This window comes from Thamnophis sirtalis, unplaced genomic scaffold, assembly GCF_051295495.1.
Source record: "Thamnophis sirtalis isolate CommonGarterSnake01/CBP01778 unplaced genomic scaffold, rThaSir2_p1.2 scaffold_4, whole genome shotgun sequence".
Taxonomy (NCBI): Eukaryota; Metazoa; Chordata; class Lepidosauria; order Squamata; family Natricidae; genus Thamnophis; species Thamnophis sirtalis.
This window is the reverse complement of record NW_028261384.1, coordinates 108,147,667-108,170,436: the sequence shown is the minus strand read 5'-3', so window position 1 is coordinate 108,170,436 and position 22,770 is coordinate 108,147,667. Positions and strand designations below refer to the sequence as shown.

Below are 22,770 nucleotides of genomic sequence, written 5' to 3'. Positions count from 1 at the left end.
GTGTGTATAGCGCGATAGTATGTATAGTATGTACATCAGTGTGTTTTTAAGTCAGTTTTAATCCATAGTGGAATAGATCATCAACAATACATCCTGTTTTTAATGGGTTTGGATAGTAAAAGTTGAGAAATAGATGACCTCCATTAAGCTTCATATTTGTGAAAGCATCTGGGTAACTTTGGGCAAGCCTTTCTCTTTCAGTCCAAGGGATTTTTCCTATATATAATTAGATGTATTATTATTTCCTTAATTTCCTTTATAAATTAAGAACTTGAAAATTATTGATCTAATAGCCATAGAAGATTGATTTGGGATGATGATGATGATAATGATAACAAAAATATCCTGTTTTCCCCAAAATAAGACATCCCCAGATAATAAACCTTACTCAAAAATATTTAAATGCATGCGCATCTGTAGGAGGGGGAAGGGAGAGGGAATATTCCCTATACACCTCACATACCCTTACCTAACAGCTACTCCCACAACCCTAGCCACCATGTCCTTTCTGTCACACTAATGGTCATCGCAAAAAGGGCAGCAGGCCACCGATGCACAACATAGCAGCAGCCATGCGGTGACAACACTCACCACCTCTTGCACCTCAAAAATAATAAGACCTCCTCAAAAATAAGACCAAGAGTTTATTTGAGGGGACAAAAGAAAATAAAACCCTGTCTTATTTTCAGGGAAACACAGTATATACATACATAGAAAGAGCTCTGGATTAGCAACAGAGAGATATGCAAGTTTAATTTCTCTTTTATGCATGATAAGCCAGATGTATGAGTCTGCATCTATTGCCTTCTCTCAGCCTTAGACTGAAAATTTCTTTATCACCCAGTACTAGATCAGCATGATAAATTAAGGGTTCTTAAATCTTAATGAAGAGATCACACATACACAGGCACACTTCATGTGGTGATGTGCATGGACTAATAATGATTGCTATTCTATTACTGTAGATTCTAGCCCAGATTTTCAGAGTCAGTTGCAAAAGTTAAATATTTGCTCAGATGTGTAATCTTGAAAATTAACATCATGGACATTTGCTCTGAACCTGACGAAAAACTGCTACTCCATCCACATCAATTTGATTCACCTTTGGACAAAATTTCCAAAGGTCTAAGGTTATAGGGCAAGAGAGATAACAGTTTACTTTAGTTTTTTGAAGTGTGATAAGCGAAAAGTCTATTTATCCATGTTCTGAGGGGGGAAAAATGCAGACATTTCTTGAGCCAATACTTGTCTTTAACAAACAAAATGGGAAAATATTTTATTACAGTAATTATTAACAAATGTTTTTCTTTTGACCTTCCATGGGTACAGGATAAGGTGGGTGGTGATTACCCTGAGATCCAGGGCGATATACTATAAAAGTTCCATCTGCCCATGTGTTCTTCCTACCTTGTCCACTCTAGCCCCCAAACAATTTGGAAACATGAAGTGGGTAATATTCATTTCTTTGGTATGCTTGGTAAGCTTTACTGAATTGAAAAACTTACCCAGAAGATATCGGCATACTGGTATGATGTTTTCTATTTCTCATTCTCTTTTTTTTAAAAAAATCAGTTTTTCATGTCTTCAATTGATTTCTCAGATTTTTATTGAGGTTATACTGCTACTTTGGAAACACAGAGGAAAGGCATATGGGAATTGTGTGTTCCTTCAGTCGAGTTTCCAGACTATCCCTTTCTATTTCTATTCAAATTGTATAAATCTTACATATTTTCAAATGAATTTTTATCCAAGAATTTTCTAATAGATTATATTTGTTTTGTTATTATTAACTATAAAATATAGCATTTGATGGTTATGATTTGTCTATATCATTATCTACAAATCTGATTGCATTTTATGGTTATGGTTAGCAATACTTAGAGGGCAAGAAATTCCACACAATACTTCCAAAATCGTATTTATGTGCTACTGATCTTGAATGTCTAAATATTTTTCATGCCCCAAAACATAGCATTCTTTATTCCAGATCCTGATATCTCTTGCAATAAAATATAATACTATAAATATTTACTGGATATTACTAAGATGTTTCTTGTTCAATTAACTTCAGCTTATTTCAAAATGCTAAGCAGAGTCGTATCAAGTTAGTAGAAATATAGTGTACCACTAAGAAATATCAGACAGAAGGCATCTAAACAACTTGTGATAAGAAATGGTAAAACCAATTTGTTTTATTGCCAAAAAGATCACTTAAAATGTTTTCAAATGGGAATTCGTAGGAATTGCATTACATGTATTACTATTTTCTATCATTATAAGGCAAATGGAATTCAAACCACAGTTTTTGTAATCATTTTATTTATATTATTGGCCCAATTTGCAAAATTATTAGTGTATATTCTGAAGATTACATGGTCTTTTTGCAATATTTGCAATAATGTAGTAATAGTGACTTTTAGTGATTAAAATGTGTTCACTACCCTCTTTATAGAACATGAACACGGGACCATCAATCTTGCCTCTCAAGTATCAGCAGATGATTTTGCTGCCATGTAAGTATTCCAGAAAATTGTGCTATAAATTACACATTTAAATAATAAAAGATGCACAAGAGATTGAAAATTAAAGTGATAGTTTGCAATAAAAGTAGTATAAAAACATCATAAAATGTCTCTTCTTCTTCCCATAAAAAGAAATAAAAATCTTCACAATTCAGCATTTGTTAATATATCTAATTTAAACAGACTGAGAAGGCAGACCTAGTGTAAATCTTAGGTCACAGGGTTTATTAGATTTTTGTTTTCACCTTAAGAAGGGAGAATATCTCTCTTGCTCTAGTCATTTTCTTTCCTAATGCTGGAGAATCCTGAGCATGAAACTGTCAAGGTCAAAACAAGATGAACTTAGAGTCCAGCAACTTCCCAGAGCTTTTATACATTTTCCACCTGCTTGTAGAAAATGTCCCCAGTAAAAGAAAATATTCATTGTTCAGGCTGAATTATGGAGCCCTTTGGTGCTCTGATGATGTTATCTAATTGGGCAATCAAGCAACCAAATTCAGAGTGCACCAAAAACTTCACTGTAGAGGTGATAGTGAGCAAGTTCTGACCAGTTTTAGAGAACCTGTAGCAGAAATTTTGAGTAGTTCAGAGAATTGGTAAATAACACCTCTGATTGGCCCCTGCTCCCATCTATTCTCTGCGTCTCAAGTCCCAGCTGATCGGGAGGAAATGGCGATTTTAAAGTAACCGTTATGTGGAGTGGGGTGGGAATGGAGATTTTACAGTATCCTTCCCGTGCCATGCCCACCAAGCCATGTCCACCAAGCTATGCCACGCCCACCAAACTATGCCCACAGAACTAGTAGTTATTTTTTTAAAAATCCCACCACTGGTTGCTATTCACAAACTGTTTTCTTAATCACTTGTGCTTTTTCCCCAGTACCTTAGTTTTATTCGCTCAAAGTGTACCAAATGCCACACTTGAGGAGGTGAAAAAATTATCAGCAGATGTTATAGCACTTCACCAGAAATGTGTTGCTAATGAATTTTCTGACCCAGAATGTACAAAGGATTTGGTAAGTGTTTGGAAGCTAAATTGGAGTACATATAGACATATACATTAATTAAGTACTTATAAAATCCTAAATGAGTTAGTCATCAGAATCAAAAGTTTATTCTTTCAAACTTTTGGGCTTGAAATGGAGCCCATCATCAGTATTTACAGTTCTGTTCAGCTATAGTTATTTGGCATATATTTAAGAGTAAAATAAGTGTATTAGCTTCATTCCTAAGAAACCAATTTCCCTCCAAATCAAAATACTTAACATTTCTGTCCTTCAAACTTTCAGAGAGACTGCAATATCTGGCTTGCCATTCTAATGATATTGCTTACCAGTGCTCTAAACTACATTTTATTAACTTGGGTTATCAGACAAGTTACAGCTGGCAGGATCATATATATATATGTATATGTGTACGTATAAATGTACATATACATATTGCAAGTTAGAGGTGTAGTTATAAAAGAAGAAACTTCTTTTTTGGAGCTTTGGAACTTTAAAATATATTGCTCACTTAGCTTTCGTTAGCCTCTGCTAACATCGTCTGAGTGTAAAAACCATTAGAGAGCTATCTGCCTATATACATTATTAAGCAATTTGGCCACTGCACATATGATAAGCCCATCCACCCATCTCCCACCTGTGATTAGCTTTGTTGTTTTTACATCAGGCATGTTAATCGATGCTCCGATTCCTTCCTCCCCTATTGAGCACAGCTTGGGCTGTTCATCCCCAGCTGTCTGATGTTGCTTTAAAAGCATGGATGGGCCTATCACACATGCAATGGACAAATTGATTAATAGTGTATAAAGGCAGATATCTCTTTAATGGTTTTTACACTGTAAAGATGTTAGCAGTTACTAACGAAAGCTAAGTGAGCAATATATTTTAAAGTTCCGAAAATCACAATGTCTGTTTCTTCTTTTACATATACATATGCATATGCAAATGTGTGTGTGTGCATGTGTGCGGCGTGCGCACACACACACACACACACACACACACATACACACACACTAAGCAATGCTTATTTAACAGCCATATTTTTTTGCTCTTTAGGGTAAAGTTTATCTGGATATACTCTGCCATGATGAAGAATTTTCCCACAAATATGGAATTGATGACTGTTGTGCTAAGGCTGATCCAGAAAGAAATGAATGTGTTTTATCCCATAAAGTTTCACCAATAGGACGTGTTGATCATCCTAGTGCAGAAAAAACTTGCCAAGCATATCACAATGACAAAAGTGCTGTTATAGTCCAGTAAGTCAATTGGCTAAAGGTTTTAGCTTAGACTCATTAGATCTTGTTTAAATGAATGAAACAAATGTAAAATTGCCTACATTGCTTCTTAATTTCATTTATCAAATGCAAACAATACATGCTCTTCATTGATCTTCCTACTTATGAGTTCATTCAACTACCCTTCACTTCTTCCAGTTAGTCTCATTCTATAACATTCCAAAAGGGACACATCTGTTGATGCAGTGCAGTTAGATAATTTTGGAAAGGTAAATCATGCTAAGAAAGGAATAATTTAGATAGTAATGCCTATGTTAATGTCTTTCATTAAAGTGAAAAGAAGAACATATACACAGACATGCATATAAGCTGAAATGAGGAGCTTCAACCATGCATATTCTCAATAATAGCATTTTCTTTAAAAAAATATATGCTGCAATGCAACCATAACTCTCAGTGGTCTCAGACCACTTAGCCACATGGCCCAACTTTGATAATCTTCTTATTTCAGATCTTGTTGTTGCATAATTAATCTTCATTAGGCTATTACAGAACTGTGGTTTTGGCTAACTTTAAAAAAATGCTTATCTGCCTTATTTTTTATGTAACATAAATACTCTTTTTTAAGATTCTAAAAGGGAACTGATACAGACTTTGGATATGAGTTGCATAAAAGTATGGTAGTGATTGATCCAATTTCTCTGCTGAAAATCCAGTGAGAAATGGATCTAAAATACATGCTGGTGAAATTTGAGTAATAAATTTAAGAAGAGGAAATTTTGAGATTTTGATTAGATTTATTTTATTAAAATAAATTGCATTGTAATAAAACTAATGGATTTGTCTGGAGATTTAATATTTTTATCCTTTTTTTGTAATTCTCCCTAAACATTTCCCTTTCCAATGAAAATAATTTCAAAGTAAGAAATGAAAGAGTTCTTTGACATCTCTCTCTCTCTCTCTCTCTCTCTCTCTCTCTCTCTCTCTCTCTCTCTCTCTCTCTCTCTCTCTCTCTCTCTCTCTCTCTCTCTCTCTATATCTATATATATATCTATATATATATATCTATATATATATATCTATATATATATATCTATATATATATATATATATATATATATATATATATATATATATATATATATATATATATATATATATATATATATATATATATATATATATATCCCCCTCTCTTTCCTCCTCCTCCTCTCCCTCTATCTCAAACACACACACATATATTCATGTTTTGCCCACATATATGTTTTGCTTTTCAGATATATTTATGAGCTCTCCAGAAGATATCCCAAAGCACTAGTTGTTGTAATCCTCCTTGGAACTCACAACTATGACAATATCCTGGAAACTTGCTGTGCAGCAACTGATAAAGATGCTTGTATCAATGAAAAGGTATTTCACTTTGCATCTTGAAATTTTGTAGAAATAATTTTTAGCATCTATTAACATTGACATTATATCTACATTTTCCCACAGTCATTCTACTTTTATTTGCATGTCTTTTTTCATTATTTTCTCCAGTTCTTTTTTTTTTTATTCTGTTGCCTCCAGGAACTGCAACCTGCACTGTTGGGACATATTTGTCTTTCTTATCAATGATTGTTAAAAGAGGTCTGATTGTTAAAACAGGTGCCTAATTTTAAATTCCCAGAACAATTTAGTTTCTCCATGTTCTATTACTTCATCTATTTTATAGCCCCACCAGTTCTTGCTATTGATATTTTTTGCAGATCTTCCAATGCACCATTGTTTTACTTTGTCACATCATTGCTTATAATCAGTCTTATTGCAACAATTAATTAGGTGGTCCATGGTTTCTTCAGCTTCCTTGTGGGGATGGCATTTGTTATCTGCTGTTGTCTTTTCAATTCTGACTTGTGTACAAATGTATGTGTTTCTCCTAAAGGCTTGATTTTGTGTAGCCACAATGAATCCTTCCATCTCTTCAATTTTTCCACACCTAGCCACAAAGCATATACTCTAAACTATATGCTTTGCCTACTATTCTTGAAGATCTAAAAAAAATGGACATGTAATATTTTGCTTTGCTATGTTTCATTTCTATTCTTCATTTGGTCATGTCCCCACCCCACCTCGTAAGCCAGTTCAGTCTTTCCAGTACTTAGTAACTCTTCCCAGTATAGTAACTTCAGTGTTTCTTATTCATTGCCTTCAGATATACTTCTAATTCTCTATTTTATTGTTCAACCATCCAATGTACTTACAACATTCAACCCTCACCTATTTTCTTTCGTAAGTAGAATTGGTCAACGTCACTACAAGAATGATAAGCATGATTCACTGTCATTATTTTTCTGGTCTTTCTATCCAGGACTATTGTCCTGTTTGAGTCCAGACTACTATTCCAGATGTGTAGATGTGGTCTTTAACTTATGACCACAATTGAGGCCAAGATTTCTGTTGCTAACTGAAACAGTTAAGTAAGCTTTCTCCCATTTATGAATTTTCTTGACATTGTTGTTAAGTGAATCACTGCAATTATTAAGTTAGTAATATTGTTGTTAAGTGAATCTGGCTTTTCCATTGATTTTGCTTGTAAACTGTGATCACATGATCACTACAACCATTATAAATATGAGTCAGTTGCCAAGCAGCTGAATTTTGACCATATGCTGCAATGGCCATAAGTATGAAAAACAGTCATGAGCAATTTTTGTGTGTAGTGTTGTAACTTCAATACTATATCACTTAATGAACAGTTGTAAGTCAAGAACTATCTTTATTTCCTCCACTGAATTTGTACTTTAAGAATTTCTTTACTCTCTTGATGTATCCACTTCTAATATTTTTCTTGAGTTCAATGTGCTTGATGCTGTCAGCTTGAAAAATGCCAGGAGTTTGTAAGATTATCTTCATCCATTCATTTGATCAGTGGACTCTTGATGTTATTTTTGTAGGGCATCTTAATTTCAGTTTTCATTATTTTTCTACCTCTGATGGTGAGACTTTGGTCCAGTCCAAACTTAACTGCAATATCTTGCTGTATATATGGACAGTGTTGAGGAGCAATTCTATTTCAGATGATGTTTTTCCATACAGCTACAAATCTTCCATGAAAAGGAGGTGGAACAACCTGGCATATGCTTTGGATGTTTGATAACCACCACCTGAGTTATTCAATATTGTTGACAGAGAAATCACTGCAATGACAAACAATACAAGTGAAAGTGAGATTTCTCTTTTGATATTAACTTATCCCAGTCTATCCCCATTGACCTATAACTATGTCTCCCATTGTTCTGTGAATCTTTGCACAAAACCCCTGATGTTTCCACTAACTCCAGTTATTGCTGGCACTTGATTATCAAATTAGTGGTAGAGAGTCTGTGCTACATTCAAGTGGGTCTTCCTTCTCTTGCAGTTTTCCAGAATCATCTTGTCAATTAGAAGTTGCTCTTTTGCTCCTCTACTATTTGGACCGTTTTCTTTCAGCTCAGATGCAAAGAGCTTGAGGGGTTTTCTTGGCTGTTTTCTTGCAATAGTTGTTTCATTACCCAAACTAGGTAATATAATCAGAGCTAGCAATGTTACCTATTTTGGGTAATTAAATTTCTGAAAGAAAAAAACCACACCCAGAGCTCCAATGACTCCTCATTTTGATGTTGAACTGCAAATATTCTTATTTATTGGCAAAGAACATTTTTTTCAACTAAATGCTGTTGGATTGCATCAGCTATCACACCAATTAGTAATTTGAAGTTTTGATTTGTTGCACAGTCAGCCAGAGGTTCAGATTGAATTTGGCATTTTTAGCTACCTGTTAAATTTTTTTCCAAGGATCTGGGGTTCACAGATGTGGAATATATTTTTTTTAGTGTTAGAGGTATCGTTGCAAGATGTTATCTGTTCTGAGTAAGGCTGCCTTTTGCAATTGGCTGGGGGTAATTTGTCAAAGTCAATGATTTTCAAATGTTGCTCTAGTTGTTACATTTACATTATTTTGTCATTCTATTTCTATTTGTTATCATTATTTTCTTATCTCTCTCTTCTCAGACTGAGTAAAAATGTTTTCTTCTTTTCTTTTTTGGTTTGTAACAGGCAACAGAAGCCACAAAGAAATTCAGAGAAATAATTGAGGATCAGGAATATACTTGTTTTAATCTGAAGCATTATGGAAAAGATGATTTGCGTGCATTGTAAGTCTACTTTATTTGGAATGTTGTACAAAATGAACTCATAGGAATGTGTATCAAATATGACTAAAATGATTTATATATGAAACAAATTAAATAATGTAATAGTTTGTATGGATGATCTTGTGGGAAAGGGAAAATAATTGCTGCCTAGAAATAATCAGATGAGAGAAGTGGGTATTCCCAGCAGCTTAACATTCAGAGGAAAAGTTTAAGAATGGCCCAACCTAATTGATCAGAGATTAAAAGCAGTGGTAGAAAGTTTGTACCTTCAGACTTGTAAAATTCTGTATGTAGCCTTATAATGAAGAAGAATTAGCTTATCTAGTCATGTTTGCTGTTTGGTTTACCTGGAAGGGCTGACAACCAGGATATTCAGAAGAGACTGTGGTACTGAAAACTGAAAATAAGTAGACAATGTGTCTATAATAATAGCTAAACCAATTTAGCATTTATCCATGGAATATCTTAAAAGGAAAATAGGATAGAAGCAATGAAGTCATTTAATTGATAAGAGAAAGTTTCAGTGACTATATTCAGTTTTTTATAATTCAGGATTTATTTACCCAGAGACTCAAGGCATGTCAAAATAGTATGAATAACCTAGTCTGGGAGTAACAATTTTGTCTTTTGACCACTTGAGAAAGACTCACATATGTTTAATAGATTATTACTTTTCTATAATCAGCCCTTTTAGGTAGTTAAAATAAGAAGCACAAACTTGCAACTTACAAATTCTATTTTTAAATAATAGAATCTTACCAGTCTGACAGGACTACTGTCAGTGGAGGACTATTCCACTCCTTTATTTTTACTTTCAAGGAAACTGCAGATGACTCCTTCTGACATGCTTCACACACCCCTTCTCTTTCTATGGGCTGAGGTAGTTGTCTAGGCTGCTGTCTCCCAAAATAGTTTTAACATACCATTTATTTACTTTTTGAAATAAATAAAAGATCCCAAATAAGAAACCTACATTAATAATGGAGGAGGGAAGGAGGGAGGGAGGAAGGGAGGGCGGAAAGGAAGGAAGGAAGGAGGGAAGGAAGGAAGGAAGGAAGGAAGGAAGGAAGGAAGGAAGGAAGGCAGGCAGGCAGGCAGGCAGGCAGGCATGCAGGCAGACAGGCACCTTCAGGAAAATTTACACAAACACAAATATTGTATAAAATATTTTACAAAATACAGTAGAAATATTTTACAAAATGCAATACAAATATTTTACAAAATACAAAAATCAGATTAGGAACATAAGTTGAAATAGGGAAGAAAATGATAAGTGAGCACCTGTCTACATTAGATGAGTTCAAATCACCAGGACCAGATGGATTACACCACAGGGTTCTGAAGGAACTGGCAGAGGAGATATCAGAACCACTGAACTATATCTATTAGAGATCCTGGAGCACCGGGGAACTACCAGAAGACTGGAAAAGAGCTGATGTGGTTCCCATCTTCAAAAAAGGGGGAAAAACAGATCCAGGAAACTACAGACCTATCAGTCTGATTTCAATATCAGGAAAGATTCTAGAAAAGATAATCAAGCAATGAATTAGCGAACATCTAGAAGCAAACGAAGTAATAGCCAAAAGCCATCATGGGTTTGTCAAAAACAGATCATGCCAGACTAATCTTAATTCATTCTTTGATAAAGTGACAAAATTAGTGGATCAGAGGAATGCCATTGATATAGTTTACTTGGACTTCAGTAAGATATTTGATAAGCTGGACCATAACCTACTACTAGATAAAGTAGAATAATGTGGGTTAGACAACATCACCATCAGATGGATTCATAACTGGCTAACCAACCACACTCAATGTGTAGTCCTCAGTGGAACTGCATCTACATGGAGGGAAGTATGCAGTGGAGTACCCCAAGGCTCTGTTTCGGGCCCAGTACTCTTCAACATCTTCATCAATGATTTGGATGCGGGAATAAATGAGGAACTCATCAAATTTGCAGATGACACCAAACTGGCAGGAATAGCCAACACTCCAGAATATAAGCTTAGGATACAGAAGGATCTTGACAAAATTGGGCACTATCTGATAAAATGAAATTCAATGGTGAAAAGAGTAAGGTTTTACATTTAGGCAACAAAAATGAAATGCATAGGTACAGTATAGATGGTACTTTACTCAACAAGAGTAACTGTCAAAGGTATCTTGGAGTCCTAGTCATCATTTATGATTTAAATATGAGCCAGCAGTGTGCAGCAACTGCCAAAAAAGCCAACACAGTTCTAGGCTGCATAAACAGAGGGATATAATCAAGATCACGTGAAGTGTTAATACCACTTTATAATGCCTTGGTAAGGCCACACTTGGAATACTGCATTCAATTTTGGTCGCCATGATATAGAAAAGATATGGAAACTATGGAAAGAGTGCAGAGAAGAGCAACAAAGATGATTAGGGGACTGGAGACTAAAACATATGAAAAATGGTTGCAGGAACTGTGTATGTCTAGTTTAACAGAAAGAAGAACTAGGGGAGACATGATAGCAGTGTTGCAATATCTTAGGGGTTGCCAAAAAGAAGAGGGAGTCAAACTATTCTCCAGGGCACCTGAGTGTAGAACAAGAAGCAATGGGTGGAAACTAATCAAGGAGAGAAGCAACTTAGAACTGAGGAGAAATCTCCTGATACTTAGAACAATTAATGAGTGGAACAGCTTGCCTCCAGAAGTTGTGAATGCCACACTGGCAGACTCTAAGAAGATGTTGTCTGAAACAGTATAGGGTTTCCTGCCTAGGCAGGGGTTGGACTAGAAGACCTCCAAGGTCCCTTCCAGTTCTGCTATTGTATTGTATTATAGTACCTTGTGTAATTACGGGGATCAGATTTTAAAATGGAAGATTACATGATTATATGATATTGCAATTGTTTGTGGAAATACAATGTAGAAATTATTTAGAAACTGCTTTGTAATAATCCTAATGCTCTTCTTTGCTTTTCTTTCTAGGAAATTTATTGAGACCCATGAGAAGTTCATAAATGCTAATCAGGAAACTCTATCCCATATTGTTGGCCATGTTGTGCACATCTATGAAGAAATCTGTAAAGGGGATTCCCTGGAGGCTTTACTTGACAGAGTAAGATATACTCATGTCTGCTGCTTCAAACCTAAAATATATAGATATGAAAAATCCTAGAAAGAGGCTCTTTTTTTAACCTGATTGACTTTCTTAAGATGTTTTCTTTTTAAAAACTAGTCTTTCAAAGCACTTAATCAAGCTTTTGAGTGGATAAGACATTTGCTCAATTAACTTTTACTCAATGTAGTATAGAAAGTCAAGAAGTAGCTTCTTAAATGATCTGTCTCAACCCCAAGGATTTTTTTTTAAAAAAGTGATCTTTTTTTCCAGTATCATCTTTTGACATTTTCACATTTCTCTGGTGATTTTTCAAATTAAATTTTCTAAATTCATGAAAACGAAATTCAACACACATATATGCAAACAGATATATTTTATTATTTTGTTTTCACAACTAAAGATTGATAATGTAAATAGATAATATATAACATGCAGATTCAGGTTCTGGTCCTCTTTAGGCATTGAGGTTGGCTAGCTGATCTTGGGCAAGTCAACCATTCTCAATCCCAAACCATCACAATCTAACTCTTTATAAGTTAGCTTTCGTTTTGCTGTGTGAAGTAGGCCAGCACCTTGTAAACAAGAAAGTCTACAACCATGTAAGCAAGCAAAAAAAAAAAAAAGGAATGGGAAGAGAAGTAAGAGATAGCTGTGATACCACTTTATACAATTACAGAGGGTCAGGTGATGAGATAAAATGAATTTATTTAGATTTGAGTGGTTCTGTTTGCTTTAAAAAAAAAACCTTTGACAACCAACCTTAGATGGACAGTTATGTAATTCCCAAAGACACAAGCAAACAAATATGAACTATATTTAACATTGTCTTCTTAAAAACACAGAAAAGATCTAATAAACTAGATTACCCTTTGTATGTAAATGACATATAGCAGTTTCAGGAATGAACTCAGATCCTACCTTTTTGAATCTCTCTAGTGTTTTTACCTAGTCATTTTTTCTAGTAACATCAGCAATAACTAGAAAGGCTAGTTATTCTCTGCAGGATTGAACACTTGCAAATAAAAATAAATAAACATTGCACATTGTGTAGAAAAGGTTTATTTTAAGAATTATGTCACATTCTCTAAACATTTGAAATAGATTATACCTAATGTATTGTGTGGTTCCACAGATTCAGTGACTTCAGCCAAATCTTTTGAAAATTTACTTGTTTGCCATTATTAATTTTATTGGTAAAGAAGCATTGAAAGGGTTTTGTAGTAGTCCATAGTTCCTCCAACTATAACTTGCCTTTCTTCAAAGGACTAATTTCTCCCTCTTCTTACAGGCAGACCTGTCAAAATATGTCTGTGAGCACAAAGATGCTATATCTTCTAACGTTGGTGCTTGCTGTGAAAAGCCTCTGGTGGAAAGGCCAAACTGCCTTGCTGCTTTGGAAAATGATGCAAGATCTCCGGATCTTCCCCCACCATCTGGAGAAATCTTAAAAGAGGCAGAAGCATGTAAATTGTTGGCTGAACAAGGAGATGGACACTGGGAAAGGTATGGCTTAAATATTTTTACACTATTTCACACTAAATGAATGGGGCTAGATTATATAAAAATGGAAGAACATATAGTCTTCTGCTCTGAATGTATGCAAGAGATTCTACTCCAAGTTTAGATGCAATAAAGCAATGGGTATTGGAGAAGAGTATTGGCAGTTTCCTCAGTATTACTTCAAAACCTTAAAGCAATGGTCCCCAACCTTTCTGGCTTTGAGGATCGGCGGGGTGAGGAGAAGAGGGGATGGTTCCACCATTCACACAAATGGATCTTCATGTATGCACATATATGGGGCTGTGCCCATATTTCCCTGCTGCTTTTACGGCCTACTTCCAAACAGGCCAGGGCCCAGTATTGGGCCAGGGCCAAGGTGGTTGAGGATTTTCTTCTCAAAGAAGATAAAATTATTTGGTCTTTTTTTAGTTTTTAATTTTATTTACAAACATGTAAAATACACACACACACACAAAACTTAGACGTACACCACATTTACACAATACAATATGATCAGGAGCTTCCTGTTCTTTCTAATAGCAATTGCCAATCGATACCACTCACCTTATATTGTTTCTCCTTCTATTATATTTCATTTGTATTTCACAATTCTTAACCCTCTTATCTTACTCCTCTGTTTGCTATATTGGCTGATTACCTCTAGTAAGTTTAAACCACTTGGATACATATTTATGTGTTAATTCTTCTTAACTACTATTTTTAGGCTTTGTTGTCTTCCTTCATTGATCCTTGTTTCTTTCCTCCATCCACCTATACCATTTATCCCATATCTGGTAGTATTCTGTGTCTTCTTTTCCCTGGATTTCTTTTGTTAATGTGTCCATTTCAGCACAGTCCATAACCTTTCTTATTATTTCATCTTCACTTGGAATTAATTTGTTTTTCAATTTCTGGGCAAAGGCGATCCTCGCTGCTATAATTATATATAATATTAAATACTGAATTTCTTTTTTTATATTTCACAGTCATTATTCCTAATAAAAAAACTTCAGGTTTCCATTCTATTTTAATACCTGTTATTACCTCTAGCCACTTTTTGATCCCTTTCCAAAAAAATTTAGCCTCCTCACAGGTCCACCATAAGTGGTAGTATGTTCCATGCATTGATTCACATTTCCAGCATTTTGGGGAGGTATTTGTTGAGATAAAATTATTTGTATGTCATAAATTTATCTCAGCTCTTAAACTACTTGTCTGGAAGGATTTAATTGCATTGCCTGCACTAAAACAGGATTCAGTTGCCAGTCCAGTTGGAATTTTTAGATTGAATGGAGAAAATTTCATTATCCTTTGTTTCAAATAGTAAAAGGTTCAGGCAGATGGAGGGCACAAAAGTAGGATGATCTAGAGATAACACATTGGAATTAAAAAAGTTAATGAATCTCTCTAATGTAGGACAGAAATAAGAGGAAAAAAGAAAATGTCAAATTAGTAATTAAAGAGCAAAACAATCTAGCAAATTAAACCTGAAAGGGAGAAGCATGGAATCACAATTAATATTGGAAAAGATATGTGTTTGGGTAATTCCAACTAATATCAAAAGAAACAAATTCTCCTTTCTGTAGCTAACAATGTTTTCTGATCCCATTTTCTCCTGTTTTAGCTTCCTCTTTACATTAACAAGAAACCATCCTGAACTTTCTAAACTGATTGATGTGGAAATTTTGCATAAATATAAATCATTGGCGACCAAATGCTGCGTACTAGAAGACAAAGTACAGTGTTTGCATGCAGGGGTGAGTTCAGGGCACTTCCTGTTGATTCTCTGTCACCTAGCCCAGCCCAGCCCAACCCAGCCCCATTGTAACACTATTAATAGTTATTCAGAAACTGAAGGACAAATTCTGAGTTAAGATTAGACTTTATTAAAGGTCATGTCTAGAATGGAAAGTTTCAGCCTCAGCCAATGTGTAAGGCTGTTTTTTTTTTAACTATTTGTTTTTGATTCTTTTGTTTTGCTATGTTTTATTTTCCTTGGAAAGATGGAACATTCATTACACTAGAAGTCATTACAATGTGTACTGGGTGGAGCAGCTCTTAAAAATATTTGAAAGTCGTAACTGTTGTAAAGTGTACTATCCAAATAGTTTTCTGGTAAATGCTTTTCTTTCTATATCACACAGGTGTTATGTATAACACCTGTTTAAATTTTCATGTCAGTTTGTAATGTCTCTAATCTACAAAATGAGTTCAGATGATAGGAACATGTCATGTGGCATTTTCTATGGCAGCACTCTATACAAAGGGAATATTTTTATATACTATTTATTTACTATAAATGACTTTGGGGCCCTTCTTCAGAATGGAATGAAGCATAAAGACATTGTATGATATTTTTAAAAAGTGAATCACTCAGTATAGATTTATTCTAAAATTATAATTACCAATGAAGGTTTCTAAAGATTTCTGAATTATGAACAGAGGTTGCAGGAAAACAAACGTGGAAAGAAAAATTAGATATAAAAGGAATATATAGCATTAGCCAGAGTCACATTTGCATATTTAATGATTACAACAAAATTGTTTTTAACAAATCATGATCTTTCCATTCACATTTGCCTCTAACATGGGGGAAAGCCAAAGTTGCTAATCCCATCTTCAACTGTCTTTAATATGCCTTGTCTTCTCCAGAGTAAGAATTATTTACATATTTCTGCAACATTGTCCCAGCATTATTTATATTGATTCTTCCGAGGTGCGCTTGTTATTGCAGATTTTTTTAAAAGTGTTTCCTTTTTCAGGAAGAACAGCTCAAATTATATATTACTAAGATTACTGAAGTTGTGAAGAATAATTGCAATAATTATAAAGAAATAGGAGCCTACTTCTTCCAAAATGAGTAAGTTTTTCTTTGAATGATACATTTGTAAATTTTCGATAAGCAGAACCATTTGCAAAATTGCCTATAATTTAGGGAGATGAAAGAAACTAAGATTCCACCAAATATTTAAAATATCTTGAGATTCTCTTGCATCTGTAGTGATTTTTAGTTTTTTATAGATGAATATTCAGGAAATTAATTTCTAAATGTTTTGCTGCCTATGAGTAGACTAGAGAATTCAGTTGTAACTATGAATCTAATTTTTATAATATTAAAATAATGTTTTCTAGGCATAAAAGAATTTTAAAATGCACCAAAGGAGTGTAATAAAATATCATAGAGCTTGTGGCCACGTGTATAATCATTTAAATCAACATAAAAGTTAATATTTACTCAAGTGCTTCACTGATATCCCAAAGAGAAGGCAATGTCTCAGATGTGTTTGCAGAGTCAGGATCTTTTGATTTTGTAGAAAGGGGAAGATGGTATAGATTTTACTAACACTCTCTAAATCAACCCTCAGCAGTTCTTTTTTTTTCCTAGCATCCTTTAGTGCATTTACAAACTTGCCTTATTCAACAGCATACAACTTTTCTAATTGGCCTTTTCTTTCAGATATTTGATCAAGTATAGTAAAATTATACCACAGGTTCCAAATTCTAATCTGATTGAGCTCGCCAAAAAATTGGAACACGTTGCTGAGAAATGCTGTAATTTAGATGGTGATCACCAAGTCTCATGTGCTTTAGAAAATGTGAGTACTGTTTCTTCCATATATTCTGCTCCTTTGCTTCTATTCCATTTCCTCTGTAAGTGACACATAGCTATAAAATGTTTGTAGATTGTCTCAGTGGAAGGAAGGGCTATGTGCAGAGGTAGATTGCTGCCAGTTCAGTTCGAATCAGCCGAACCAGTAGTAGCAGCAGTGGGAGGCTCCACTCACCCACCCAGATGCTTCTGCTCATATGCAGAAGCATTGCACACGTCACGTGTCTGTATGGGGGAGTGCACCCGAACCAGTAGTAAAAAGATTAGCAAACCTCCTTTGGCTATATGGGATTCCAAAGCTAAGTACTTCCCCTGGGCCAATATCCTCCACACTCTATCTTCAAATGAACTCGGGCACCGAATCTTTCACAAATATCTCAGCAAGCAGCAAATTTCTATTAAAAGCTATAACACCATAAAACTGAACTGAAAACAGGAAAAAAAACATTTAATCAAATATAAACTACCAAAGGATTAGTTTCACATATTTTTAGACAGTAATCTAATCCATATATAATCAAAATATTTTATGCCATTATTTGAAGCTATGTATTTCCAGTGGGCAAATAATAGTTTTCATTGTCAAAATTATTTTTTAATATTTAATTTATGAATAAAAGTCATATTGTAAGTTTATAAACTGGAAACATTAAAATATCCTGCCACCAAAAAATAAATCAACAGATAAAACCTTTCTGTAAAGCAATTTATTAGTAGTAGTATCAGTAGTAGTAATTTGATTTCTTGTTACTATGTTGGGATACATGGAGACAGATAGACAGACAGACAGATAGACAGACAGAAAGAATCAGCAGTTATCTATGGCACATCTCAATGAAGTTTTTGTCCTGGGAAGGAAAGTGTGATTTTGAACATTCTGAGAAAACAGCTATTAATTTAGCCAGACTTGCTTTTGACTTTCCCTTCATGCAACCCTATTACCATTGAATAAAGGCTAATTCTTGAAATATTATTTTCATAGCATATAGTAGTGATATCATGTAACTGAAGAAGTTCACTGGATTCCCCCCTATCTCCTCTCAGACAGATAAAGTGATAGGATCTGTATGTAGATATCATGATGAACATTTCACAAACAAACAAGTTGGCGACTGCTGTGATTCCTCCTTTATCAGCCGTTGGGAATGTATCAGTAACTTAGGACCAGATCCATCCTATAATCCTCCTCCATTCAAACCTAAAGCACTGGAAGCCCCTGAGAAATTGTGCTCACCTAATGAAGCGACTGTACAGGAAAGTAAGCAAGGGTAAGGAAATAGTCATTTTAATCTAATATATTATTGCAGGTTTTACATGAAACAAGACATGATATACACATGTAGTTCCTGAATGCATCTTATTGTATGCTAGGTATGAATTTATTTAGATATCTCCCATATCTTAGGATACCTGCCTTCTCAAAATGTCTTTGGTGATTTATCTTGCAGCATTTGTTTTCATCCTCTTTTCATCTTTTCTTCTGCTAAAAATTTCTAGTTTCATCATTGGGAATTTACACTAAGAAAGTACATATTAAAAATGTGTATATATGCATGAACATATTACTCAATTTTGGGATCTAGAAAAGAGTGAAATTGTGAAGGTCTTAGTTTCAACAGAGGATTTAATAGTTATTGTTTGTCTTGCAGTTTGCTAAGTGACTTGATAAAATCCAAACCTAATATCGAAGATGGAGAGCTTGCCGTTGGAATCCTAGCTTTCCGTGAACTTCAGACAGATTGCTGTGCAGCTGCAAACCAAAAGGAATGCTTTGACACAAAGGTATACCTTAAATAGGAGAATGGATGGGGAAAGTTTAATAAAGTGTTCTGGCTTATTGCTGCCTCCAAATGTACATTTCCTTTCATCAAATAAGTTCCAGTTTGGTGCATTAAGCTGTTACTATTACAGTGTACAGTTGGCATGCCCATATGTAAAAGAGATAGGAACATATGTAAGGATTCCAGCCTTAATTTCCTGATTCTTTAATATACAGAAAAATGTTTAATCTGATATTTTACATACATTCTCCTAGAATTCATTCAACCATTCATTATTAAGAACTCTGTAACATCCATATTGTGAAAAAGTGTAGCTTATATTATGTTTATATTATCCCATATGTTTATGGGACAGGAACACTTTATTTCCAGGTAATCCATTTTAGTGATGATTTTTAATTCATACACAAACTGCATGCATTTGAATGAAATGTAGCTATTAGAAACCAGTCTTTAGAAAAATCTAAAATTTGATAGTAAAATGTGATTTATCTATTGGAAGATAATTCTGCAAATCTGCAGCACAAAAAGAAAAACTGAAATTTTGTCACCTCTGTACTATGGCATGCACAAAGATATCTGTTATAAAAATTTGCCAGCATCTTCGAAGTAAATGAATTGTGTGTTTTATTGCAAAAACGGTGCGGAACAAAAGTCCACATTGTACTAGTTATATCTTTTTCTACCTTGGTTTTGGTAATACCTTGTACGTAGCCAGTTTGGTCTAGTGATTAAGGCACCAGAATAGAAACCACAAAATTAAGAGTTCTAATCCTGCCTTAGGTATGAAAGCTGGATGTTTGACTTTGGATCAGTTGTCCTCTTAGCAGCCAAACACTCACAGGGTTTTTATTGTGGGGAAAATAGGAGGAGGAAGAATATTAGGTAAACAACGTTAAGTTGTTTATAAAAACAATAAAATGTATGTGAGTGATTACACATCTTTTGTGTCTTGTGTAATGAGAAGCTGACAAATCTAAGAATGCTCAAGTGAATATGAACATGGAGGGTTTTAGTTGCAGAAGCAGCCTTCTGTGCATAATAATGTGTTAGGAAGAACACGATTAATTTATTCAACTGGGTGAAGATTTGTGTTTGTTACTTTGTTCAGCAAAGCCTTGTAAACTTTTTTTTTTTTTCAGGGTCAAAAACTGGTTGAACAGATCCAAAGTGGTCAAATATCCGTGTAACTATCTTAGGTGAGTTAATATAGAGATATAAATATTGAGTTTGTATATCAATGTCTTAGTGATTTTATGCTGATGATGCTTGAATGGGATAATAAGCCATTGCTGCACACCAATGATACCAATGTGTATCTATCCAGTCATGACGTTCTTTGGATTAATATAACATGACTCTTCAGTCTCTTCAAACAATACCTTCCTTATTTTGAAAAAACCCAAGGTGAATTAATTTTTCTTTATTATCAAAATCCTTTAAACTAATATTTTCTCTTTGAATATAAAACAGTCCCTGACAAAAAAACCATCTTGAATTATTTATTTATCCAGTTGTCCTAATTTACGTTGATAATTTGAAACACATAGGTTCTTATGCAGTGCCATGGTTATTTTAAGCTCCATTGCCTTTTACATTGTTGCCCCCAATATATGTTTAATGTAAAATGTTAGCAATGACATTGTCACCAAAATGTATTTCTTCCATAATGTCTCTCTCAAAATTCATTTTTCCCCTTAATTCTTGATTACTGAGTTTAAATATTACATATGTATAAATAATAAATTGAACCTTTTCTTTCTTTCTTTTTTGTAGCTTCCACAATGGAATAATGCTGGAGATAAAGAATCCAAACATCCCCAAGTATACTTGGTTGCTGTTTTCATGTCAGCCTTTTAATCCCAATTTGATTCTTGGTGAAACAATTATTTCTTATGAGAGTGTGACTATCTTTAAAATGAAAATGAATAAAAGCTTTAAAAGGAAAGTTTGGCTGATTAATTAATGCTAAAAAGATATGACATCAACATGTGTTTGATTATTTGTTTCCATGTATGGATCTCTCTCTCTCTCTCTCTCTCTCTCTCTCTCTCTCTCTCTCTCTCTCTCTCTCTCTCTCTCTCTCTCTCTGTGTGTGTGTGTGTGTGTGTGTTTGTGTGTGTGTGTGTGTGTGTGTCTGTACAAGAGATAATGTAAAAAAGAGAGAATGAAAAGAATGAAATTCTGGGTACATTGAGAGGATTCAATAACCAAGACATCAAAATTCAAGTAATAGTTTCTGCTCATTGTTACCTAAAGTATATTCTGATCATTTAGTGTCTCCTTCTTCCTAAAAGAGGCTGTGTGGGCGTATACATAAACATTATGCATATATACATTTCTTTAATATCAGAAATGTTTTATATGGCAGAGACATAACATTTTTTCATAGTTATGTTTAATATATATATGTGTGTGTGTGTGTGTGTATTCAACCAAATATTCATGTTTCAGTAACTGTAATTGTATGTGTTTTTTATGTGTATGTGTATGTGTATGTGTATGTGTATGTGTATGTGTATGTGTATGTGTATGTGTATGTGTATGTGTATGTGTATGTGTATGTGTATGTGTATGTGTATGTGTATGTGTATGTGTATGTGCGTGACCACAATTAAGCTTTTGGCTTTTCTTCAAACAAAAACATATCCTGATAATTTCACAGAGAACTCCCAGTAGCTTTATTGGCCAGAATGTGGAAATACTTTGTCAAAACCTTTGGATAATTTAGTTATAAGTATCATGAAAATCCTTTTAAATGAATGGTTCCAATACATATTTTTGTAAAAAAGGAAATAATATATTTGGTGAAAAGTCATCCATATCCCTAAATTACACACGCGCGCGCGCGCGCACACACACACACACACACACACAAACCAAAAAATCTCTTCTAATATGATTCATACTTTGGTACCCATGGTTAGCTAAGACTGTCATTAACTGCTTGCAATGGCTGAGCAGAACAAGCTGTCCATTTAGCCAAAGAGGCCCTGGGGAGGATAGGTCCTGGGAGTTGGCATAATAAATTGGTCTCCTACCTGCTGGGGCAACATTCAACACCCTGCCCAGACACAAACGATAGTCCTGCAGAGCTATTAATGGGTTGGCAGTTCTACATGATGCTAGAACAGCTGCACCCAAATTATGCAGCTGACCATTCCTATAGCAGGGCCCTGACACCAGAGAATTTCAGGTGGGGGACCGGATCTACATCTAAAATTATTCTGGGGACTCTAGGCCTTTCCACAACTACAATTCTGCCTGACACCGCCTATTGCCAAACCAGCTAGCTACCGGCAGACTTCAGCTATCTCAATCTGCAACGCTCTCAGTGGAGGACTTACCAGTAGAACTGGGCCAGCCTCCTTGGATGGAGCCTCGTGATGAAATCAATGCCCATTCCCAGGTCAGGGCGGAGCAGGAGGCAATGATTACACACCAGAATTCTGAAGAAACTGGCAAATATCATCTCGGAACCATTGTACCATATCTTTGAAGTTCTTGGAGCACTGGGGAACTAACATATTTTTCGGAGTATAAGATGTACCTTTTTTCCTCCAAAAAGAGGCTGAAAAGCTGGGTGTGTTTTGTACACTGAATACAGCATTTTTTTGCCTCACAAAGCCCCTCCCCCTTCACCAAAATAGCTGTACATAGCCTTATGGAGGCTTCCAGAGAGCTCCTGGGGGCTGGGAAGGGCAGAAATGAGCAAAAAAACCCATTCTGTTTGTGGCCTCCCCATCAGCACTCTATAAGCCTCCATTAGGCTATGCATGCATTTATTTATTTTTTACAAAAAGGGCCCATTTTCACTAACAGCAGGCCATTTTTGCTCATTTTTG

At 34.8% G+C, this 22,770-nt stretch overlaps 1 protein-coding gene across 1 annotated transcript; it reads left to right on the top strand.

The window, feature by feature from the left end:
- Positions 1-1,399: 1,399 nt before the first annotated feature.
- LOC106540733 (albumin) lies at positions 1,400-20,873 on the top strand. Its single transcript, XM_087713713.1, has 15 exons — positions 1,400-1,526; positions 2,453-2,513; positions 3,403-3,538; positions 4,583-4,785; positions 6,042-6,174; positions 8,842-8,939; positions 11,902-12,031; positions 13,323-13,537; positions 15,159-15,291; positions 16,297-16,394; positions 16,992-17,130; positions 18,189-18,412; positions 18,794-18,926; positions 20,068-20,124; positions 20,702-20,873. Exons 1-14 carry the CDS (start codon positions 1,442-1,444, stop codon positions 20,113-20,115), a joined length of 1,836 nt encoding a protein of 611 aa, XP_087569839.1. The 5' UTR covers positions 1,400-1,441; the 3' UTR covers positions 20,116-20,124; positions 20,702-20,873.
- The last annotated feature ends 1,897 nt before the right edge of the window (positions 20,874-22,770 follow it).